This window comes from Telopea speciosissima, chromosome 1, assembly GCF_018873765.1.
Source record: "Telopea speciosissima isolate NSW1024214 ecotype Mountain lineage chromosome 1, Tspe_v1, whole genome shotgun sequence".
In the NCBI taxonomy this organism is placed as follows: Eukaryota; Viridiplantae; Streptophyta; class Magnoliopsida; order Proteales; family Proteaceae; genus Telopea; species Telopea speciosissima.
The window spans coordinates 13,131,190-13,156,562 of NC_057916.1; the positions used below are offsets into that span (position 1 = coordinate 13,131,190).

The 25,373-nt window shown below is 38.9% G+C and overlaps 2 protein-coding genes across 2 annotated transcripts; both read right to left on the reverse strand.

The window, feature by feature from the left end:
* Nucleotides 1-1,029: 1,029 nt before the first annotated feature.
* LOC122660297 (probable LRR receptor-like serine/threonine-protein kinase At1g05700) lies at nucleotides 1,030-2,730 on the reverse strand. Its single transcript, XM_043855579.1, has 5 exons — nucleotides 2,664-2,730; nucleotides 2,111-2,567; nucleotides 1,857-1,927; nucleotides 1,201-1,333; nucleotides 1,030-1,102 (listed from the first exon to the last, which is right to left on the reverse strand). Exons 1-5 carry the CDS (start codon nucleotides 2,728-2,730, stop codon nucleotides 1,030-1,032), a joined length of 801 nt encoding a protein of 266 aa, XP_043711514.1.
* Nucleotides 2,731-15,470: 12,740 nt separating this feature from the next.
* Nucleotides 15,471-23,497, reverse strand: LOC122649018 (photosynthetic NDH subunit of lumenal location 1, chloroplastic). The gene is made up of 8 exons (XM_043842364.1): nucleotides 23,378-23,497; nucleotides 23,181-23,283; nucleotides 22,451-22,534; nucleotides 21,407-21,480; nucleotides 21,191-21,313; nucleotides 21,039-21,110; nucleotides 18,808-18,904; nucleotides 15,471-15,739 (listed from the first exon to the last, which is right to left on the reverse strand). The coding sequence occupies exons 1-8, from the start codon at nucleotides 23,435-23,437 to the stop codon at nucleotides 15,636-15,638; spliced, it is 717 nt and encodes a 238-aa protein (XP_043698299.1). The 5' UTR covers nucleotides 23,438-23,497; the 3' UTR covers nucleotides 15,471-15,635.
* Nucleotides 23,498-25,373: the final 1,876 nt, after the last annotated feature.

Below are 25,373 nucleotides of genomic sequence, written 5' to 3' on the forward strand. Positions count from 1 at the left end.
GCCGACAAATTAATATTTTTTTCTGATTGAGTCGACTTCCGGATCCATCCGATCCAAAAATTTGTCAGAAATCTTGGCTACATCACTAAGCATCTTCTTTACATCACCCAACGGTTCAGAGAACCTTTTCCCACAAGGTAAAATCAACGGTTTGCTTTCCTTGGGACTGATTAATAGCTTCGTGTGAAGCCCACCAGGGGAAACTAGTTAAAGTTTTCCTAATTCAAGGAAAATATTATAGTAGTCTCCTGCAATTGGGTGGTGGTCGTTTGGTGGCGTTTTCCAAGTTTTGCAAGCTGATAAGATGTAGTCAAAATTTTAAATTAAGTGTTGACTTTGACTTTGAAGAGTTAAAAAACCATCGACAGCTATTGTATTTTATATTAAATTGAAAAAATAATGATACATTACAGTTGACGATTTCAATGTTTGAGAAGAGTAAATTTGAAAGGGAGTGCATCCAGCATTCCATTCAGATCTGTAATATGGGAGTAACGATCCTTGCTTGGGACAGTGAGACTCCTAGTACTATTGGTAACTTGCTGCGCTGAAGAGTAGGTACGCAGTCGGTGGTGCAGAATTTCTTGCCAGAGACACTACAACAGATATATATATATAGAAACAAATGAATATTAATCAATTAAGTACTTCTAATTTCCACTGAGGTCATTATTCGTGAGGTTCGCTTCCACTGAGGTCAGGTTCCTTCAGAGAGAGAGAGAGAGAGAGAGATGAGTAATGTATATTAGACATTCTGAGATACGTATGAGGAATATTGTGTTTTATAATTAGAGAAGGTATGGGTGGAAGAAATAATAAACTTAACAAATCTTGAAGGTTGGGGAGATTGCCTAGGAAAGCAGGAATATCTCCCGTTCAGCTGTTATTGTGTAAATCTCTGTAGACGATGAGTTGGAACCATAATGAACAGGGATTAAAATATCAAATTAATAACCTCAAGAACATACAATTGTTTTTTTAACTCATCAAAATGTATTTCTGAAGTGTTCCAATAGTAAATAATTCCACTCACATGGTTTGAAGAGCAACCATGGAGCTAAAATCCGGAAGTGTTCCAGAGAGCCCATAGCCACTGAGATACCTGCATGCAGGTCATTTCAAACATTTAAGCTATTTTTATGCATGTCAATGTATAAATCCATATAAATAAGGGAATATGAAGAAGAATAGAGGATTTACAGTGCTGTAATGCGAGGCGTGGCATCAGAGGTGTAAGCAATCCAGTCCCAGGTATATGGTGATGGGAGGCAAGGATCACCACTCCATCCAGCCAGCACAGAGAATTGGGTTTGTAATAAACTCAATTGTTCCACTGCATCAAGTACAAAGAGAGCAAGAAATGCTTTATAATACATTAGGTTTCTAGATTTAGATTTTGTAAAATATTTGAAACAAAAAATACACAATGAGTTAGTTCCTATACCATCAGCATTGTTGGTTCCATTTGTGAGTGGACCTGCAATTCTAAAGACCTCTATTGTATTCATCAATATGGGAAGTGTAGAATAAGATGTGGGCATCAAAGAAAATATATTACTAGAGGAAGCATTGATGTTGTAGATGGACACCTCTGTAACTGCTGCTTATTGTGGTTTTATGGGTCTAGTGGTGATTCGTGTATAATCTTCGTAGAGATTGAACGATCTTAGCTGGGTTGAATCTTTCTGAGCCACATTTGAGAAATACAAGTTCATGTACACAGGGACATCCTTTTTTTGGAAGATTAGTGCCTATGATTATGTAACCAGATGTATTAATTGTAATTATTCCATTTTGAAGCACAATAGATGGAGGGTTGTCTGGGGTGTTAGCTGTGCTGATCGCCAAGGCAGTACTTGAAACAGTCATTAATCTATTGTCTCTTCTTGCTGGAAACCAAATTCGATCATATAGGTCATCTGGGTACCTGTCAAAAACCATTAATGGATCAATGTTCTACCTTAGAATAAGATTCAAGGACTATAAGGGTATAATTTGATTCTCTCTCTCTCTATATATAAAGGGATACCTTATACTCATACTTCAATTTGTACCATGAGCAGCTCTTCTTCTTAAGAAGAGAGCATAATTTGAGTCTAGAAAGGGATACAGTGTAGATTCCAAAGTCCTGACTTCAAGTGATGATATGAAGGGAAGCTGATTGGGGTGTGTTTGAGCTAAGCAAACGCTTATGGAATCACTCCTTTCAACAAATACGGCTTCAACATAATGCAAATCAATACCGATGGAAGTTTTCACGGTTGCCCAACGGTTTCCATCCAATAGTATAGCAAAGGTAGGGGGAGATGACTTCTTGTCATAGTTGCCATAGTAAAAGCTTGCACGAACAAGAGCTTTTGTTCCCTTGGTGAAGGGGATTGAGTAACAATTCTTCTTCCGAGTTGAGAATACCCTAAGAGTGTTCATCACTTCAGAGACAGAATTAGGCGTTTGCACCACTTTGTTCTCACCTGTGTTGATGTAGGAATCGTCACCTGTCCAGGTGATACCAATCGCGTCGGTGTAAACACTGCTGCTACTGCTACCACAATCTAAGCTTAGGAACACTACAAGTTGCAGAAACAGAGGAAGAGTAAATCAATAAACTAAAAGAAAGAATGGGAGTTGGGAGGAAATGGTGATAGTCACCCAGAAATTCTCACATGATTGTGCAGAAGCAGCTATTGCATGTAGAGATAGTAGGAGGAAGAAAATATGGTCATTGGCCATGATTATCCTGGCTGGTAAGGCTGACTTGATTAACTTTGTCGTCCTTCTGAAGACATTATATATACTAAATACTAACTCTGTTAATTTAAAAAAAAATGACAATTTTGCCCTTGTCCTCTTCTTCTTCTTCTACGCTTATTTCTACTCACCACCACCGTAACCACCCCCTCCCCTTCGACCACCACTACCGTTTTTCCAACCGTTTAATGGCTAATTGTAAACTCATCAGTACTACAGAATACAAATCCCTCTTCTCTTCAGTCAGTTCAGTTCAGTGTCCTTTTCTTTTTTGGTAAAAACTTTTCAATGTCTTCTGTCTTACCAGATGACCATCTTTTTTTTTCCAGGTATAAGTCTTCAACAGATAACCAGTTTTAGTAACGGTTTGACCTGTGGCACTGTGCATAGACCATCATTGTCTTGCAAGATTTCTCCACACCAATGCAGAGGAGAAATTCATGGATTGGCTGTAATTGCAAGATTTCTCCACACCAATGCAGAGGAGAAATTCATGGATTGGCTGTAAATTTTAGAAGCTCCACCTCTCTCTCTCTCTCTCTCTCTCTCTCTCTCTCTCTCTCTCTCTCTGCACTTGGAAAACTCAAGAAGAAAAGAAAAAACTCAATCAGCCTAGCCTTCTTAAGCTCATATACTAATACTTGATTCTGAAATTGTAATTGCTGAATAGCGATGGCTTCTTCAACAGTTTTTTACAGGTCTCTTCACCCCTCAAACACATTCTCAAGAACCCACTTCCCAATTCCTTTTTCCAAAGATTTCTCTGTAGAGTTCTTGCCTTCTATACACTACAATGGCTTCAGAAGTAAAGCTCTTGAACAAAGAAAGAGAAGGACTATGGTGAGGGCTATCCTGGAAGCCCCTGAAACGACCACATCTACTCAGACTGGAGAAGGCAGTGGGGACAGGCCTCTTCAGAAGAAGAAGAAGCTTCGTATCCTTGTGGCAGGGGGTGGAATTGGTGGGCTTGTTTTTGCTCTGGCTGCTGAGAGGAAAGGTTTTGATATCATGGTGTATGAGAAGGATGTAAGTGCTATTAAAGGTGAAGGGAAGTACAGGGGCCCAATCCAGATACAGAGCAATGCATTGGCTGCCTTGGAAGCCATTGATTTGGAGGTTGCTGAGAATATTAGGAACACTGGATGCATCACTGGTAATCGAATTAATGAACTGGTGGATGGAATCTCTGGTTCCTGGTTAGTTGTTCCTGCTTGTGCTCTTTTTGGTTGGGACCGTTTTGGGCCCAGATGTTGAACTCGTTTATAGCTCATGAACCCATTTTTTTCCAACTATAATTGATAATGGAAGATGTATAGTATACAGAAATCCAGCATAAGAATGATCCATCCCGTAAGATGTTGCGAGGGAGTGGGTTGGGATAAAGGACAGAGGTGGTGGGGCGGGGTTGCAAGACGGTAGATTTGGGAGAGAGATGTTGCAGCGGAGAGGACGGGTTGCACGGAGAGAGAGGAGGGTAGAGTGGTGTTGGTGAGTTAACATTTAAGGATCTTTATCACCTCTAGTTTGCTGACCGGCCCAGTTCCCCAGTTCTTCTAACAAAGGGGGGGCTGAAATGACCTCTCTACCCATGCCCAAACACCCTGCCCGGGTGGGGTCCACCATCCCCTTATTAGAGGAACTGGGGAACTGGGCCGGTCAGCAAACTGGAGGTGATAATTTTCCACATTTAAACAGGAGGAGGAAGAAGAGGTTTAGTGAGGTTAAAATTGTCATAAAATAGGATAAATATGGAAAAATACATTCACTAAGGGTATTACGGGCATTTAGTTAATATTTGAGTGATGACATCATCACTTAACTGTTCTTATCTACCGGTAAGGGTACATTTGTAAGAATTTTTTAAAATACAGGGAAAATTTATAAAATAGATGAAATTTCAAGGGTGATAGACGTAATTGTTTGAAACCCTAAGAATGATAGACATAAATATCCCTATTTTTAATATTCAATTCTAGTAAGTTGGCAACCCATTTGGTACCTTACCCTAATAAAGAAAACGGTTTACCATCCTCGTTAAATAATAGTGTCCTGTGCTTGTCACTGTTTAATTTCAGCTATTATTTTTGGCCAATGGTGGGATGGGCAGTTCTTTATGGAACAATATATGCTTGCCCCATCTCTCTCTCTCCCTCCCTGATCAGTAGTCATACACTAAGGTGTCAGACAAAATTGAAGAACTCTAAATCTGGGATTCAAAATAATATGGGACAAAGCAACGGTCAAGTATTCAGCAATGGCTTACTCAGACAGTGGGTTCAGTTTCAGTCTTATAATTCAGGAACAAATAAGACATTTAAGAATTAAGAACCCAAACAAACAATATATATAAACAAATAAAACCAAAATGAGAGTGCAACTTTATATTAAGAGCCTTATCCCTCAGAAATTTGATTTTTGGATTTTGGTTACTCTTTTTCATACCTGATCAGGGATGGCTTAAAATCCAATTTTTTTCATTGCCATTTGCCAGTCCTGGCTCAATAAGTTAGAAATTGGGCTGGGCAATTGGGATGATAATCTAGTGACCAAACATTTTCCTACCAATGTAAATATGTGTTGAAGTACTGTTCATGTGACACTGTTCACGTGAACAGTGATTTGGTTGATATGTGTATCTTTTATTTTCCTAGTCCTAGTTGGAGTCCTAGTTACTAATTATGTCAAGTCCTAATTCTATTGTGAGTTGTTAGTCTTAGTTTCAGTTTGAGTTGTTAATTCTAATTCTTTTCCTACTGTAACTTGGAATCCTATCATGATTAGGAACTCCTAATCCCTCTCTATTGTAATTTAAGATTATAAATACAAGCATTATGAGGGAGACTGATAAGTTGAATTGTTCTCTCCTCTTCCTCATCTTCTTCTCTTTCTCTCTTCTTCCTCCATTCTCGGTTCTGGTTTTCTTCATCTATATTCTCTTACATGGTATCAAAGCTATGAAGAAGAAGAAGAAAAAATTTGTAAGTTTAAGGAGAAGGAAGATCTCTGCAAGTCTTTTTTTATTTATTTATTTATTTATTTTTATTTTTAAAAGGTTTTCTTATCATATTACTAGTGTGCTTCGGTTGTTGAAGACTGCAACTGAAACCCCTCTCGTGGGTTCTATTCTTCCGACAGCGCAAGATTTATTTTCTGCTGCTATTTGGTTTGTGCTCTGTGATGCAATTATCGAAGGAGACTGGGATCCCTTCTTTGCTCTCGAGTATTGCTGATATTGTTATCGATTGATCAATACCTGAATCGATTCCGCTGCTAATTTATTTGCTGATTTATTGCTCATGGGTTGAAGACTTGAAATCGGTTTGCTGGTTTTCTGGTTGCTATTGATGTGCTGATTTTCTGTTCAAATTCTGTCTGAAATTTGTTGGGAATTGATCAATGAAAATTGTTTGATCGAAGCTCAGCTAACCAGTGTCACTGCTGCTCTTGGTTTCAAACCAGATGCTGGAGATTTGTTTGAATTGATTTATTTCTCTTAGAATCCACAAATAGTAAGCTGATTCTTGGAGTGGTGGTGATTCTTCTGCGTTGCTTTAGTAAGATGTTGATATCTGCTGCTCCTTCGAATCTGATTTTAAATATGGATTTCAAATCTGGTGTGATTATCTATGTTTGTTGATCGAAGAGAGAAAACAACATCATGCCCCTTTTCTCCCCCACGGTGCTGCTTCTCTGTTCACTTTACCCTCTCAGGCTCTGAAGGTTGAAGACAACCACAGACGTGGTGTCTTTATTATTATGTTTTTTGAATCCCATTATTGCCCCCACTTTTGCCCTTAGTTTTGCCTTCAATTACTTCATAGTATTTACTTATTTTCCCTTCCAAGTCTGTCCCCCATTTATAAATCTAATTCCCTACATGACCCATTACTTTCTTATTTATCAAAGGACCCTTGCAAAATTCTGATTATTTACAGAACTGCCATTACCTTTTTAATACATTCTCCTATTTGACTACCCATTTGACCCTTGAAAATTTTGGTTTATTATTAGTTTGCCCTTTGGCTTGGATTGTATTTAAAAGTGGATTTCCACCAACTTACAGCCATGCCATCCTTTTTTTTTTCACACCATTCCCTTTCAATAATTCTAATTCCCTTCATATCCCATACATTTGGCACATACCCATAACCCCTTTGGAAGTTAATGGTATTCTTTAATTTGTCATTTCTTCTCTTTCCATTATCCTTAGCACCTTTTGAAAAATTCTAGAATATTATACTTTTGCACTGTTTCTTACATCATCTCCATTTTCTGTCTACGTGTACTACTACATGTGAGGGGGGGATTATGTACAGTATACCTGCAGCCATTGCAGAAAGTAGAACTTGCAGGAACACTTGGTGCAAAACATAGAAGATCAGTGTTTCCACCATTGCTATTGGGTATCCTTCATTATTGGGTTGAGTTTGCTGTAAGGGGGAGATTGGTATTAAAGTATTAAAGATGTTTGGTTATTGCCTGCCTATATGAGGTTCTACAGAGATTCATCACTAGACAGCAAAAGAAGATTGGTGAAAGCTGCCTTTTTTGGAAGACATCCCAATCCCGGTTTGCTGATCAAGTCTGCCCAAGTTTTGAAGATCTATTTTTCAAGTTCTTGAAGGTCTATTTGGGAGCTACATTCATCTGTCAAGCTGGATTCTGCTGCAACTTAATTTCTTCTCATTTTGTTCAAGTTGGGCATTAATACCTTGTATGCGCCAATTTGAGGGGGAGTGTTTGCATTATTATGGAGTTCTTTTTTTTTTTTCCTTTTAGTTCAAGCTGGATCTTCTTTCTTTACTTATTTGTATAATCCAGCTTGAGGGAGAGTGTTGAAATACCGTTCATGTGACACTGTTCACGTGAACAGTGATTTGGTTGATATGTGTATCTTCTATTTTCCTAGTCCTAGTTGGAGTCCTAGTTTCTAATTATGTCAAGTCCTAATTCTACTGTGAGTTGTTAGTCTTAGTTTCAGTTTGAGTTGTGAGTTCTAATTCATTTCCTATTGTAACTTGGAATCCTATCATGATTAGGAAGTCCTAATCTGATTAGGAGTTCCCCTTTCTATTGTAATTTGAGATTATAAATACAAGCATTATGAGGGAGACTGATAAGTTGAACTGTTCTCTCCTCTTCCTCATCTTCTTCTCTTTCTCTCTTCTTCCTCCATCTCGATTCTGGTTTTCTTCATCTATATTTTCTTACAATATGTAATGTTAGTTTTAAGTTTTATGAAAACACCACTTAAATTGAAAGACACTAATGTTAGTTTTAGTATCTATGAAAATCGGGGTTTAAAAACCCAGATTTGGGATCCGAATGGGTCCCAAGTAATTCTGATCCTATCCTAGATTGGAATTGATTAGGATTGAACTTAGGAATTGGTCAAAATTGACCCAAAGTTGCCCTAACCCAAGATTTTGGAATGGGATATGCCTCGGGTGGTTTTGATCCGAATTGGTTGACCCAGTCAATCCGATATTCACTTTTCAAACCTTGATAAAAACAATGCCAATGGTTGCTAATCTCTCTCTCTCTCTTTCCCCCCATCAAGATTTTGTGGACTTCTTAAAATTTTCATGATACAGAATAGCAGGATAAGGTTTCTCGTTGTAGGTTGATGACCTGTTGGCACTAATAGAAGGCGAACACATTGGACCATCCAGTTTGGGTAACCTGGGTGAATTCACCTTATTAAAACTTGCTAAGGTAGGTGGGTTTTTTGTTTATATAATGGTAAATATTGCTTAACTACAAGTTTCATTTGCAATCAATAAAGTCAACTGTCAATACAGGCTGTCAAGAAAACAATCGCCCATAGTGATGATCCACATGAAAAGAAATCAGATATATCCAAAGATAAGGAGCTGCTGAACCCATTGAGACGAGATCTTCGTCAAATGGTTACTGATTTTCAAGATCATATCATTAAGGAAGCTGATGAAGATACTTTGATGCAGCTGACAGAAGCAACCTCCCAGCAGACTCTTTTCTTGGAGAAGCTTAAGGAAACAATGGATACCATCATGAAAAGAGTAGAGAAAGAACTGAGTAGATTTGAACAAGAACGTACAAGAGGTAGGTATGGTCTCCGTTTGTACTTGTGAACATAGTCTTCTGCATGATTTGGATGCTACATTAGAAACATTTGTTCCTAAAGACGCGGTTTGCCAACTGTGACAAACCCCTATCCGGAAATCAGATTTCCCAGTGTCAATTTTAATTGGACCATATGATCAGAGAGAGAGAGAGAGAGAGAGAGAGAGAGAGAGAATGAGGTGGAATAAACTTCTTAGATAAACTCAGTTTTTTTTCTCAAGAGCATAGTGATCTTGTTTTTAGATGGGACTCTCTCTCTCTCTCTCTCTCTCTCTCTCTCTCATATGGTCCAATTAAAATTGGCACTGGGAAATCTGATTTGCAGATAGGGGTTTGTCACAGTTGGCAAACCTCGTCTTCGGGAACAGATGTTTCTAATGTAGGTATACATCCAAATTATGCAGAGGACTATGTTCACAAGTACAAAAAGGTACAAATAGTTTACAAGAGGACGGAGACCATACCTACCTCTTATACGTTCTTGTTCAAATCTACTCAATTCTTTCTCTACTCTTTTCATGATGGTATCCACTGTTTCGTTAACCTTCTCCAAGAAAAGAGTCTGCTCGGAGGTTGCTTCTGTCAGCTGCATCAAAGTATCTTCATCAGCTTCCTAAATGATATGATCTTGGAAATCAACAACCATTTGACAAAGATCTCGTCTCAATGGGTTCAACAGCTCCTTTTTTTTGGGTAAATAATTTTATTACCGAGCCCCAAGGGGAGGCAGGAAAGAAAGGACTGAAGAACCAATGTACAAGAGGGGAAAACAGGGGGGAGAAAGAAAGAAAGAAGGAAGAATGGGGGGGGGGGCGATCCTCCAGCCTACGCAGAGGAGGAGGACCGCAAAAGGCCAATATCAAGGCCTTAACTAGTCAAAATGTGCCTGTTTCTAGGTGTGTCTCAATGGGTTCAGCAGCTCCTTATCTTTGGATATATTTGATTTCTCTTCATGTGGATCATCACTATGGGCGATTGTCTCCTTGACAACCTGCATGGACAGTTAACTTTATTGATTGCAAATGAAACTTGTAGTTAAGCAATATTTACCATTATATAAACAAAAAAACCACCTACCTCAGCAAGCTTTAATAAAGTGAATTCACCCAGGTTACCCAAACTGGATGGTCCAATGTGTTCGCCTTCTATTAGTGCCAACAGGTCATCAACCTACAACGAGAAACCTTAGCCTGCTTTTCTATATCATGAAAATTTTAAAAAGTCCACAAAATCCTGATGGGGGGAAAGAGAGAGAGAGAGATCAGCAACCATTTGACGAAGATTTCGTCTCAGTTGGTTCAGCAGCTCCTTATCTTTGGATATATCTGATTTCCCTTCATGTGGATCATCACTATGGGCGATTGTCTCCTTGACAACTTGTATTGACAGTTAACTTTATTGATTGCAAATGAAACTTGTAGTTAAACAATATTTACCATTATATAAACAAAAAAACCACCAACCTCAGCAAGCTTTCATAAGGTGAATTCACCCAGGTTACCCAAACTGGATGGTCCAATGTGTCCGCCTTCTATTAATGCCAACAGGTCATCAACCTACAACGAGAAACCTTAGCATGCTATTTTGTATCATGAAAATTTTAAAAAGTCCACAAAATCCTGATGGGGGGAAAGAGAGAGAGAGAGAGAGAGAATTGCAATAGTCTATCATATTGCTGCAACATTTTGACATTGAATAGAAACATGTGATGAGATCCAGAAAGAAACAACCACCCATAAAAAATAGCAGTTGTGAACATTCAATTTCTAATTGGACGGAAAAGCACAAAATATTTAGTCACTAATATGAACCTTTTAAGTTACATGCACATGCTCTACATGTCCAAATTTTAAAAAAAAATGATATCTGTAAGGTTTTGATCTCTTAAGTAGTCAGAAATGCATACTATTTACCAAAAAGGGCAACTGGTTGATGCACTGCCCCGTCCATAAAAGGAAGAAAAAAAAAAATAGAAGTTGTCATGGCAAAGAGGAGCAAAAGAATGAAGCTGCCATCTATTCCCCTACTTAAGCATTATTAAAAATAAGTATTTTTTCAACTGAGAGAAAATTATACCATGTTTCCCACCTCTCTATTTAGGATCATCATAAAAGATTTACAAGTATCCTTAATGAGATAATTGGTAATATCAAAGTCGCAAAAGAAAGATAACATGCATAACTGATATTAACAAAGAACGATCCCATCAATCCCAATGGGAAAAAATAGCATGCATAAAATAAACATTTAATAAGATAAATTTGAGGATTACCAGTTCAGAAATATATTGGGAACTTCGTTTGTTACTCCCTTCTCCATAAAATCTCAATGGTAGTTTACAAAGGAACTGCAAGGTATGACAGTTGGAAAAACTTCTCGACAATAGAATGTGTAACTATCCTAATTTCAGAATTCATCATATTATCCATGCCTGACAAAAGAACTGTCAAAGAAAGAACAAACCTGGGTAAAAAAATTGTTGACCACACGTCCATCGTCAATACACATACGTGGTCCATATGTATTTAGAAAATTGGTAATGTGACCAGCAATAGAAAAACCTCTGATTACCCTTTTTATATTCTCAATCAATTTTGCAGAATAGTTGTGTGTGGAGCATTTTCCAAATGTCAAAACATCCGTTTAGGAAGTGAAAAGGCTAGCAGATAAAGGACTTCTAAGACAAGTAAACAATGGAGGATCTTCCTTACATAATCAGATCATAGCAAACCATAAAGGTCGCAAATTTTACTCATCCATCGCTTTATTCAACCACATACTACGCTATATGACATGGTGGTAGGTTCCATTATAAAATTTTCTTAGCGCCACCCCCTGATGTCTACCTATATTTTAAGGCATACCCACTAACTACCATAATATCAACCGTTACCCCTTTTTGAACGGTGTTAACATATGAAATTCCTTTGACCAATATACCCTTTATACTAAAAACATAAAAAACCTATTCCTAAATCTTTTCTTATCGTTGGAGACTTCAAAACCAGCATACACTCGCCCCATCCCTTCCCCTGCAACCTGAGGAGCTTCTCTCCCCCACCCATTTCCAACCACTGTAAGTCATTCTATACTCTCCATTCTATCTCTCTTCTCACACACACCTGAACTCCCCTTCCCCTGCACTTTGGGCACACATCACACATTCAACCCACCCCTTCCCCTGCTACCTCAGCACACGCACACACACAACACTACACACTTCCCTTCCACTTGCTGTGGCTGTGAGCACACACTCACCCCAACCCTTTCCCTTCTACCTGAGCACACACACACACTCTACGACTCTGCACACACAACACTACACACTCCCCTTCCCCTTGCTGTAACCGTGAGCACACACTCACCCCCACCCCTTTGCTACCACACTGACCCCACCCATTGCTGCCCCCACCCCTTGTTAGGAGGAGTGTGTGTTTGCCTAACTGGTTGCGTGATTCATGCTTTTTTTTTTTTTGGTTATGGCTGCATTTATGTTGGTAATTTGTAGTTTAATTTTAGAACCACATTAGGGTTTGCAGTAAAGACACATAGGAGGAAAACAAAATAAAAAATTATAGAATAGCTAAAAGAATACTATACCAGTATATGCAGCTTACCTCGTTAACACCGAAATAAGCATTTCTTCGGTTCCCATCATCGCTTGTGCCAACGATCATTGTGGATTGGACTATGAAATAGCTCGAGGCTATGGCAATTCCGACAAGAATAAATAATAGATTTACTAGCTGTTTTAGGGTTTTAAGGAAATAAGAAGAGCTTGTTTGTGTTTTGAGCTCTTTCACTTTCCCGGTGGTTTTTGCTTCTTAGAAGATTTGATGGGTAGTATATTCGTGATTGAAAACGAAGTAGGACTCAATTCTGCTCTTCAGTCATGGAAGTAACAAAGGGAAGACTAGGGAAGACTATCATCGGAAGACGAAGTTATAAGAACCTGAAGTCTGCAAGGTAATTTTAAGTTGGAAGCTTATGAGTAGCGCGCGACTGATATCGTTTGTCCGGATTTTTGTCCCTTCCATTACCCTGCCCAGCCCAATTCCCAGTGGGCGCAATGATCACCCTACCCCTGCCCGAACAGTCTGCCCGGGTGGGGCCTTATCAAGCACTGGGGGAACTGGGCCGGGCAAGGTACTGGAGGAGATAATTTTCCTTGTTTGTCCCCATGTCTTTTATAAATAAGCTGACGAACCGAAAGATCTGAAACATGAAAAAGCTTCATGGGACTTTTGACGTCAAATTTTTTACCGTGTCGGTGCCGCAAAGAGTCATCGTGTCTTTTTGGGGGACAAAGCATCGAAAATTATCTCCTCCAATTCCTTGCCTGGCCCAATTCCCCCAGTGACTGTACTAAGGGGGTGGACTCCACCCGGGCAGAGTGTTTGGGCAGGGGTAGGATGGTCATTACACCCCCTATTACAAGCACAGGGGGAATTGGGTCGCACAAAGCACCTGCAAGTCTGCAACCCAATCTCTTTTTTTGGTAAAATATAGATTTATCAATTACCTCATGAAAGAACAGGCAACCAAACCTACCTTACATATTTACATGGCTAAAAAAAACACATAGGACAACGTTTTCCTCCACTATCGGGTGAACATTCAGCCACCATCTTAGGGTTCACAAGTTCCTATTAGGCTTTAGGGAGAAAAAATGCTAACCGGTCGTGCACCTAGCATGGCTCCCACACCTAAACACAGAAACCGTCCTGTCGCCTAGAAATGATTGCCTTGTCCCAATGGGATTTCTGCCTTTTCATGCGGGCAAGGCAATCATTTCTAGACGACAAGACGATTTATGTATCTAAAGCGTGAGAACCACACTAGGCGCGCGACCGGTTGGCGTTCTCTTGCCCTATATTTTAATATGTTTTACAAAGTACCCTTCGATATACCTGCGCACATCTGAACCCACCTTGATGAATGGGAAAGAAAACTCGGTCTTACTATTTATGTACATACTGAAGAAAAGGGACATTAACAACTTCAATGTTTAGGTTAAAAACTAATTTTTTTTTAAAACTTTTAAGCATAGTTGGAAAACTGGGTTTGACTAGGCGAGTCGTCCGAATCAGAGAAAATTTTAGAAAACCTGGTTAAGAATCATGTAGACTAGTAGGCCAAGGTAAAAAAATAACAAGACTCGTTATTTTCACCCAATCATTACAAACTTGTCAAGTTTAGTCATTTTTTCAAAAACATAAAGCTGGTTCACTTAGAAACTGAGTTGAGTAAAATAGTAAATCCGTACTCTAAAACACTAAAGTGATGGTGTGGCTACCTTCCTCACCGTATAGGCTGGATCGAAGTGATTGACCAGACGAATGAAGTTAAATCTAATAAACTAACTAGTGTTGTAATCACTTAAAGAATCGAGGCCACGGGGCATCAGCAAAAGAGCAGTCGACCACTTTACCATATTAAAAAAAAGGGAAGCAGTTTTCTATCCGGAAGTGCGGTCTACGCCAGCACTCCCATGTGTCTCTCTCTCCTCCTTAAAACAAGGGGGTAGAGGTGTCTTTTTACATGGGAGGAGAGAGATAGACTTATGGGAGTGCAGGCGTAGACCATACTCCCGGACAGAGATCTTTTTCCCTAAAAAAAAAAGCAAGGAAAACGATTCTCTGAGACACTAAAGTGAGGATACTACAACACTCTCTCTCTTTCTCTATATCTTTTTTCTCCTTACATGAAATGACTTCGCTGCCCTTCTATGTATGAAATCATACCGTTGCACCTTATTGGTGCACTCCTCTATGCCTATTGCTCAGAGAACCCTTTTCCTAAAAAAAAAATTTTGGCAGCCGTATAAAAGATGTGTTTAGGTATTAAATTGGGATGGTGGAATTTTTGGCAACCCTCGTCTGGATGGAGTTCACCAAGTGGGCCCTGTTTTTGCCATGTGACATGTTAGATGGGTTGTAACTTTATGGACAAGTAGGCGTTAGGGTTCCAGCTAACCTGTCAAATTTTAGCTGGACCTAAGGGAACCACGTGGTAAAACAAATGGTTGAAAAATTCGGGATTGCGGAGGTGTGCAAGAAAACGTGGACAGCTGACAAATATAGGGGATACATGGATGTATATGGGGGAATCTGATTGAACTTGAATTTGAAACTTGACACATGTCAAGTCTAATCTAGACCAATCCTAATGTATCCAACGGCCAGAATTGCTAAATCATCTTCTTCCATGTGACAGAAGTAGGTGGGCCATCTGGATAACTTCTCCAGACGAGTCCGTCTAGAAAAACATTTTATTGGTTAAAACAATTATTATGGGTAAGATATTACAACCACCTGCACCAATGTCATTTTTTATTTCATGGGGGCAGGGCAGTACTTTCACTTGCTCATGTGTTTGGGCATAGAAGCCACACAAGCAGAAGTTCCTGCTTCTCCTAGAGAGAGAGAGATTAAAATTTTATATTTTTTCAAAAGCCACTAAATTCAAAGGCATTGTATAAGTTATTGCTTACAAGAACAAAACGAAAGATAGAAATAATGGCATTATAAATGCAAAAATAGAAAAAGAAATTGGAAGAACAATGCTGATTTCTAGGGTAATTGTTTGACTGGATAAACAATCAGGCTATTATATACACAATATACCAGGCAAGGTTTGTTGCCCTAGGAATTTGAATCTCAGTCAATGGCCTGAAAAAGAAAATACTCTACCTAGCCATTTCCCTATTCAATAGGACCTGGAAAAAGAAAATCACAAATGAAATCATGAAAATTTGCTTGTCCATGCTATCATTTCAGTTTTCAGATGTCAAGCATCTTGAATGAATTAGCAACAACTTTAAGTTGGTTCCGAACTCTCTTCCACCGTCTTTCATTTGCCCCAACTACCAGTGTGTAGTATCTTCCTGGTTCAAGTACAACATAAAAATAAACCGGGAAAAAAAACCCATTAGCAAGAAATTAGTGACTACTAGATAAAATTCAGGATCTGAAGTTTTTTTTTTGTTTCTCCCTAGTGGATAACTATATATTCCCTAGCTCGTCTGCAGCAAAATTTAGAGTTTGCTGGTCTCTTCTGCCAAGACAAAGAAAAGTTAAACTAGATCTGAGGGACTTAGCTTTCCTTTTAAGATAGAAATATCTCCAGGGTGCACAAATAGATAGCTTCCAACCAATTACAAGAGCTGAGTCTCCTTCAGTCATAGCATTTAGCCATGAATCCATGGAAAATTTAAACCTCCAAGCCTGTAACAACTGCCTTCAAATCTCCCATTGTAGAGAGTCACTAACACCAATGGGCCCTGAGAACTACTCATGTAACAACCTCCATAATTCCTAAAGCTCTCCCCCCCCCCCCCCCCTCTCTCTTTCCCCAAAGGCAATAAGACCACGATTGACTTCGAATTCTAGAAATATTACTAGGAGGACCCAAAAATGCTGAATTTTCATAGGAATCAATGAAAGAGGCCACTAGGTCCCATTGTCTTAATACTTCATCTTCTGAGAATCACTAAAACCCTCCAAGGTGGTAGTGCACCTAGTTGTCTTCAGCATTATGGCGGTATCACCTCTTGGATGGATCTAACATGCTGAACCAACTACTGAATTCTTTCATACTGTAAACCTAAGGTCCATTCAAGTATGTGGAAGGGCCATGTGTTCCTCACGGGACATCAAAACAACTATAAAATATTAGAAGTATACTATTTCAAGGATTCAAGTCATATAATCCAGCAATGCAAATGTCTACAGCAAGTTGGAGATATTAACTAAACGTGAATTAAAGTATTAAACTAACAGCCAATGGACTAGCTACCCTATAAGCTAGTCATCTTCAACATCAATGCAAGTACATGGTAGGAACTAGGAGTTGGATCTAACAGTCATTAAGAGCTACGTACTTATAGAACATGTTCAACACCTTCTTCATTCAGTTAGACAGGTAAAAGAGTCTTAACCTTATGCTCCATTGATGTTTACCTGCCTTACCTGCTTGTACCCCTCCAAACTAGAGACGGGTAAGGCAGGTAAACTGGTATCCATTGCCATCACTAATATTTTATTGAGTAAATTACATGCACCCCCTGGTGTTTGAAACAATAACAAAACACCCCCCTAGTTTCACCTTTTACGTGCACTTCCCTTGGATGATTGGGAGGCTTACAAATAAGCCCTTTCCGGTAAAGATTAAACCGTTAGGTGTAGTTAAGCATTTGAAAATGGCTATATTACCCTTCTATTTTTTCCATGGACAATTTTACCCTTATAGAACATAACCACAGCCCAAACCCATCTCCCCCAAAACCAACGTTCCAAACCCATCTCCTCCTATCCCTTTCTTCTCCGGCGAACTGCGAAGTATGAGAGGTTGATGGGTATGGATCAATGAAGGGTTTGATCCGGCTTCGATCGCCTGGTCATGAAGCCCGTGAGGATATCCATGATGATGAGGAAGAAGACGAAGGAGGGTCAAGCGAGAGTGATGTTACAGAGCATGTTGAGGTGGAGAGGAGATTGGATCACGACTTGAGCCGTTTTGAGATGATTAACCACTTTTTTTTTTTTCTTCTTCCTAATCCTTATTTTTTTAGTCTTCTAGAAGCAAAACAAGAACAGTCTTCTCTGTCTTGGCCCCCAGGCTTCCCCTCTCTCTCTCTGTGGGTGATTTTTGCTTCTTCGCATTTCCTAATTTATTGGTCTTTGTTATTATCTGTTATTGCCTCCCATAATCCCCATTACGATTTAAGACCTTTAACGATTCTCATTCCTTGAATTTCCATCTCTCTCTCTCTCTCTCTCTCTGTGTGAGTTGTTGACTTGTCTTTACTCTCTGCAACTGTAATAAGAAAGAAAACCCAGAAAGAAATCCCTTTTCTCTGTTCTGCTTTCCATTGAGTTCTGGGTTGTTGCTTTTGTTACAACTCATTCTTGTTGCTAATTGGTAGAGGGAATTGAGTATCAGTTGGAGGTAGAACTTGGGTGCTTTATGAATTTAGAGTTTGTAGTTCCTTTGCTGCAATGGATCAGCCAAACCCAGCTGATGATCAAACCAATCCTGGCGCCGTAACAAAGTCGTCTTCTTGGCGAAGTTTATCTATACTATCCAAGGACTCCAGTAGGAATTCTGTCAGGGAGAGAAATTCTATCCCTATCATAATTGAGAAAAACTGTGCATCTTCTAAATCAAACAGGACAGCAAACACATGGAAGGATATTTGATTAACAATTTGTTCGAAAGAATCTCCAGTATGTGAATACCTACCCCTTTAGTGTTCCAGCCATCGTGTGAGTTGCTGCAATAGCAGGGGTGGATGGTTCCAGCCATGGCAGTGGCAGTGGCAGTGGCAGTGGTTCTAGTGTTTGAACTTCACAAAAGATTATAGAGAAAGAGGGGCAGTGGCGGGGCTAACCTTTGCCAGAGGGTGGCTGGGCCAGGGGATGTCCGCCGGAGATGGTTTGTCTTCTACAAGCATCGCCGGAGATGGTGTGTAGGCAAAACCCTAAATCTATTTAGGGATTTTTCGTTTTGGAGGAGAAGAAGGTAAATAAGGGTAAAACTGACCTTAAATCAAGTTACTGAAGTATAAAGGGTAAAGCTGTCTTTTTACTTTTATAACTAACAGTTTACTAACACTGTGAGTCATCAGGGGTTATTTGTAAAAGGTGAAACTAGAGGGGGTGTTTTGTTGTTGTTTCAAACATCAGGGGGGTGCATGTAATTTGGCTCTATTTTATTTCATTGGGGTTTCACATGCTAATTTTGGTACTTGTTCCTTTATATGGGAATGCCAATTAGTCTCCGACAAATGTGCATATTGAAGTTAGGCACCGGTACAAAAATCAGATTTGGCAGTCTTTATATATTAAGCTATTATGATTCAGCAACCCATGCCCTCCCCCCTCCCCCCAAGGAAGAAAGAATAAACAGATAAGAAAGGTAATACAATTGAGAAATTTGAAATTGGAGTCGTACCGTTTCCAATGGATATGGTTGCGAAGGCAGTGCGAGAAAAGATTGGAGAAGTAAGTTCATACTCAAAGGTATAGTAATTTTTTCCATTGACAGTCCGCTGCATTCAGTTGATACCATAAAATAAATTGTCAAAAACCATTAAAAAAAAATCAATGGATAAAATTTAGAAGATAAATTAGATACATTTTACATATCCTGATTGGACAAGAATCACAATTAGATTCAACTCACAGGTTACATATCCAGATTGGATAAGATAAGTTTTTAGAATTTAAAATTTTACAGAATAGCTTCCATTTAGTTACCTCATTTAGTTGGGATAAGGATTAGTTGAGTTGAGTATCCATTTATCTGTCAACATTTCTGTTTACATGCAGTAATGGACATCACAGTAAGCCATTACAATTTTAAATTTGAATTGTAGATAAAGATTCCCACAACTGCATACGTGAAAGATAATTTTCTTATGGCTGCAACCTAACTTATTCATAAAGATTTGGCCTATGGAATTAAAGTCACATCATGTTTCTGTTGGTCATTGACATGAGAGGCTGTTCTATTTAGAATCAATGTGGACTTGATAACAATGAATTCCACTATAAGGAGTTTGGACAGTCAATATAACTACTAAATATCACGTTGGAGATGAAGGCTCTCTGTTATACTTCCATGGAAATGCTCAGCTAATTGCCTGGAAGTCAGTAGGGAGTTACAGTAAGAGTTGTCAGTTTCAGTGTATGTCCAGTAATTGAATACTAATAAACAATTGAGCTATTAATGAAAACTCGAGTTGAGACACTCAAAGTGAAAGGGAAGTCGAGGAATAAATTGAGAATATTCTCTTTAGGTTGGAAGCATTGAGTGATCAGACATGAACCTAATCAATGTTTCACTTCAAGCATATCAAATACATATGCAATGTGCAACACTGTAATAGAAACCAATCCTCGAGTGGTCACTGACATACTGCATGTGCATCTTCCTTATCCATTATCTTGGTAACCATCTAATTGTCTGATGTAGAATCTGGCCAGAGAAAGAGGCACAAGAAGGCCCATCGGACCAGGCCCCTTTCTGGGCCAGAGAAGGACCAGGCCAGGCCCCTTCTTGGGCTAGAAGATCCAAGTTGAAGACTAAAACACTGTTCATGTCACTGTTCACTTGAACAGTGTCAAAGCCAAATATGCCCTAGGATTTTGAGAAGATTCTCCTTTGACCAGTCAACTAGGATTGGTGCAATTACTATATTTATTGGTTTCTAATTTTGTTATTTGCATGTGGCTGACTTATAAAGCCAAGTAGTTAAGTTTAGTTACTTTCTATTTTGGTTAGGATTTAGTAGTTTCTATTTTGCACAGTTTCTATTTTAGATTAGTTCTTATTTTTAGAAAGTTTCTATTTCATTGTAAGCTTGCCTAAGCTATTAATAGGCATGATATCTTAATGAAAAGGTAGAGTTTTAGTAAAAGATTATCCTGGCCACATTAGCCATCGATTATGGGAGCCTGCTCCTATGTACAACAGCTGAGATAGCTGTGAGTGAGAGACCCAGGGTGAGAAGCCCATTCCCCTATCCCCCGTCTCTTCTTCTATCCTCTCTTTCCCTTTTCTCCATACCCTGATCGATCCCTAATTACTGCTGTGTTATTGTGACTATTCCAACCATTGAGAAGACCATCCGAGTGCAACTGTTGTTTTCCAGACCCGCTGCTGCTGCTGTTCTTCATTTGAGTGAGGTTACTGTGCTCCTGCAACCCAGTTATGCTGCTGCAATTCCAAGTGAACATATCTCTGCAACAAAGGCTCATCTTCAATTGAGTTTTGGAGGACAAGATTATACCACCTAAGGCTTGACTCGAATCCAACCCCAGCCCCTGCTGTTGGCTAGATTGCTCTGCAGGCAACTTTACCTTCTAAATCTGCACCAAGCCTTCTATTTTGGAACCCCTCTGCAACTCACAATTCTGCCATCAGAATTGCTTGGAATTTTCAGCAAAGGTTCATCCCTATTGGACCCCTAATCGATCCAAGTTCTGGTCCAAGCCAGTGGCTGGTTTGACTTCTACAGCTAAGCTTTCCTTACCTTCTAATTTGGTGACCTGCTGATAACTTGTGTTCTAGCCACCCGATTTATTTCCTGTTGGAGGGTTTTTACTGTGGGTTATTTGGGACTAATTCTACCCTAAATTAGTTCGACATTATCGTTAGAGAGAATGTGATAGCAAACATACCTCCTGCATGTCGAATATGGTAGCTCTTTGAGATGGTGCAGCATACTGATGTCTCACCAAGTTGGGAATAACCTGCTTGGTAAACAGAAATTGATCAGGCAGCAGAATGGAAAACAGAAAACAGATGGTATAATGGAGTGTCAGTTGTTCACCTCATCCATGGGACCCAAATCATGGATGTCACTTTTATCCGTTGGAATGAAACTCACTCTAACATTTTGTAGTTGCAGATAACGATCCTTAAATGCTGAATCATGCCCTCTAAAATCAAATTCCTAAGCAAGAGATGTCAAAAATTCTTTCAAATAGTAAAGAAAGTAAAAATTATTCATGATAAAAAGTTGGATGAATAACATAATTAAACCTACTCTCCAATCTGAGGGGTAATAATAAGAATATCCATCTGAAAGATCAACAAAAGCTTCATAGTTTTTCGGTACTTCTGCAGACACAGACACATGAAAGGGAAGTGATTTTTCCATAGCTCAAGACAACAAATGAGACAAAATCCACATGAAACATCTACGCTGAAAACTAAATAGAAGCATAAGTCAAGAATCTTAAGAATGGTTGAGATGTGTACAAGCATGCACCTACACACACACACACAAGTACCCACTAGAAAAGAAAGGGAAAAAAGGAAAGAGTAGGGAATATGAAGTGCAAAGGATTGCAGGACAACAAATGAGACAAAATCCACATGAAGATAAAAAATGAAACATAACTGTAGAAGCATATAAGTCTTGAATAAGATGAAACATAGCTGTAGAAGCATAAGTCATGAATCTTAAGAGTGGTTGAGATGTCCTAAGTACAGGCATGCATGCATGCACACTGTCGCACACACGCACACACACAAATATCCACTAGAAAAGAAAAGGAAAAAATAAAAGAGTATGGCATATGGAGTGTAAGGGATTGCAGACCATTCCCAAACATGATGCATATTGTTTTTAGAGATCATTGTATCTTGAGTATCCAGATAGTGTTTCCACTCATTCATTACAATTAAAAAATAAAATGAAAATGGGGAAGATCAATTTAGTTATACAAGTAAAACTACTTGTCAGTTATTTCCTTCTTATTATCCTTGTTCTTGGTTATACATGATGAGGGAGCTTTGGGCATGCAACATTAGTGAAAAAGATCCAATTGTATTGACAGGGTTAGGGCTCTTCCTGGGTAGTAATGGTATTAGTGACCAAGATATCTAACAACGTGTCTGGAAGCAGCCAAGATATTTGGTGGTAATCTGTTTTTCACATATCTATATTGATTTCATCCAAATAAGTTCCACAACCTTCTGTTTCTATAAGATTTCTTCTATGTATTCTGCAATATTCCGATGAAGAGCCTAACAGAAATGGCCTAGCTACTCACATACAGAGTATCCCACAATATGTACAGAATACCTTCAGCATAACCAAAACTAGCAGGAATTAAAGTTGTCGCTAGTGCTCCTATTCCAAGCAAAATTGGCCTTCTAGTGAAATAACCTGAAATTGATCATATACTAAGTCAGTATCACATAATTTCCCCGTCTCCCATGTACAAATATTATGCATAGCTGCAAAACTTAAGATTAGAGTTTTAGATCCCATTTTATGCCTCCACTTTAGAATTCAGAGCAGGGAGTGAAGAGGGAGAAAAGTAATATTCCCACAGACGATGGTCAGAATCTTCTTCTGCTGCAAATGCTTCTGAAACTAAACTAATGTCAAAAGGATAAAGAGCTCTTCCTAACTTCCACCAAATTCTCAGTTTCAATGGAAGTTACAAACTCGGGAAAAATTTCCCATTCACATAACAATGGTTTTGCATAAAACAATGGGTAACAGACACAAGGAGGTTTATGAATAAAATGCACAATAGGAAATAACTCTCAATACAGAAATACACAGAGGGATCCACAGAGATCACCAATTACGTGACTAATTTGGTAATAAAATCACCTCTCGGCTTAAAAAAGACTAAAAAGGTTAAAAAATAACGCAGACCACCATCCAATTGACCAAAAGTACCAACCTAGACTCCGCCATAGTAGCCACAGTGAACACCAAACTGACCAAAGCATCTCTAAAACTGGAAAAAAAGATGCATTCCGAAGTGAAAGTCACATAGGAAACTAAGACGGTAAGTCACCTTCTTCCTTAAAGATTGCGTCAGTGGTGGACGCGTATGCATTTACAGTAGATGGACGAGATACAGTAGAGCTATGTATAACCGTTGAATTCGGCGCCGCTAACTGGAAAGGCGAGAAGACAGTCGAACCAGTGAGAAATGACAAGACATGGACGAAGGAATAGAACGCGATAAGAGCTTCAATTCAAACCACTAACCTGCTTAGGGAAGGTGGAAGCACAGCACAGTGAAAGTAATGATGAAATAGATGCTGCCATTCTTTACCTGCAAGAAGCTGCGGATTTCGTTCTGTATGTCTTTCTCTCTCGCGCACAGCAGCTCCTGAGGAATGAGGACTTGTGGGACCGTTTTCTTTTTGTTTCACATTTTGCTCTGTTGATGATGAAATGGATAACGGATTAACGGTATAACTCCCCTGGGAGTCTGCGATTCCTTCAACCGAAGAAATTTCGAACGGTTACTTACTAGTTACTACAACTTACTACAACCTTTCGGTCCAGTTTTTGGGAGGTTTCATTTTTCTCTCTGCCGTGAAAAGAAGGAAATTCTTAAGAGAGGTCTCACTTTCTCTCCACCCATTGTGAGGAGAGAATAACTTCATCCACTTCATTTTTTAGTATATATGGGGTGGTTTTTTTGCAATTTTCTTTTTTTGGGTAAATAATGGGTGGGAGTTCTCTCTAATTAAATTTGATAAGAGTACCATACCCAAAAAAAAAAAAAAAAAAAAAAGGATCAAGGTATTGTGGACTGTTAACAATTGGGGTGACTCAGAGTCCATGGGCGTCATGTCCTCGTTTAGTTGAGGGGGTGGGTAAAAAATGTAAATTTTCCATAAAACAACAAAAACCATGTTTGTTTGGTTAATAAGGAATACGATAGAAAGATTGAAATGGGTAGGATGTGGGGCTGGAGTGGTTGGAGGAGGTTTGGTATGAGGAAGAATTGGGTGGAGCGGGAGAATTGCAGGGAGTACTTTTAATAAAATTTTAAGATGTGCGGTGTGAGTATTGCGTGACACCATGATGTCTTTAACCACTGAAGCAAGGGGGCTATTGACATGAACTTCTAATGTAGGGCAATGTCAATGATATCCTATCTGGGATTTGGATCTTCTTCAATGGGCATCCCGCCTAATGAGTGCCCAATGGGATTTGGCTATGCCTCATTAGGTTTTCCACTCAGTGGAAAGGATCCCAATCCTCCTACAAGAAGGATCAAAGTACACTAAAGGAAGGAATATGTGGGAGTATCATAGTGACAAAGCTTGATCAGGATCTGATGAACAGGCCTGGATATCCAAGGGGTTGAAGACTGTTACCATACGATACCATACAGAAGAGACATAGGGTGCGTCTCTAAGCCTTCATGCAAGATTTTGACAGAGTAGTATCATGATAGATAGTCTTTTAAGGCTAAACAACAACTTCCGGCCAACACGAACAATAGAGCTTCGATTGTGTCTCAAATTCTAGATAAATCACAAAACAGTTAAAATAAAGAATAAGTGGGATAGATGGTTTGAGCCTCTCACTCGCATCTAGGCATCTCACCTCACATTGGGTTATCTACTACACTGTTTTACACAATCATTGGTAAAAACTTATATTCAAGCTTTCATTAAAATGTATGGAGGACCCAATAAGTTTATTACATACGTAGTATAAGTTGCTAAAACAAAAAAGGAAGGAAAGTAAAATAGAAAGTCTCTTACAAAGCAATATTGAGACTTGTACTAAAAAACTAACTAAGATTTTAGCATTTAACCAAAATAGAAGTGCTGAAGACAAATAAAATCTACGCTAACAAAAATACATAAACTACTAAACGTAGAAATACAAAGTAATCAATGGTTTTGACAAAAAGGTCATAGGGGAAAAGTAGAGAAGACAAATCAATAGCTCTCTTTGGAATGATTTTTTTATTTTATTTCTAGTTTCTCTTTTTTTTTTTTTTTTTTTTTTTTGAGAAATAACTTATAATAATAATTTATGGTTTGGAAATAAGTTTTCCAATATTCGTCTCATAGAATTCGACCCCATAAACTGGCTTACACGGTCTAACTCATATTAAATCTCTTTTTAACCGATGTGGGATCAAGCCCCCATATGATTGATATAGGATCGTAACAATCCACCATGTGCCATTTCTAAGCTGCTTTACTTTGCTCCTAGGTTTTTGTTGGAGGCAGGT

Excerpts from the sequence above, each read along its gene's own strand:
- LOC122660297 (XM_043855579.1), bottom strand. The coding sequence starts at position 2,730 with ATGGCCAATGACCATATTTTCTTCCTCCTACTATCTCTACATGCAATA. Across the intron at positions 1,928-2,110 it reads AGGACTTTGGAATCTACACT|GTACCCAGATGACCTATATG; the intron begins GTATCCCTTTCT and ends GGTTTTTGACAG. Across the intron at positions 1,103-1,200 it reads ACGCCTCGCATTACAGCACT|GTATCTCAGTGGCTATGGGC; the intron begins GTAAATCCTCTA and ends ACCTGCATGCAG.
- LOC122649018 (XM_043842364.1), bottom strand. The coding sequence starts at position 23,437 with ATGGCAGCATCTATTTCATCATTACTTTCACTGTGCTGTGCTTCCACC. Across the intron at positions 22,535-23,180 it reads CGCAATCTTTAAGGAAGAAG|GTTATTTCACTAGAAGGCCA; the intron begins GTGACTTACCGT and ends GATCAATTTCAG. Across the intron at positions 21,111-21,190 it reads ATTTGGGTCCCATGGATGAG|GTTATTCCCAACTTGGTGAG; the intron begins GTGAACAACTGA and ends TTTACCAAGCAG.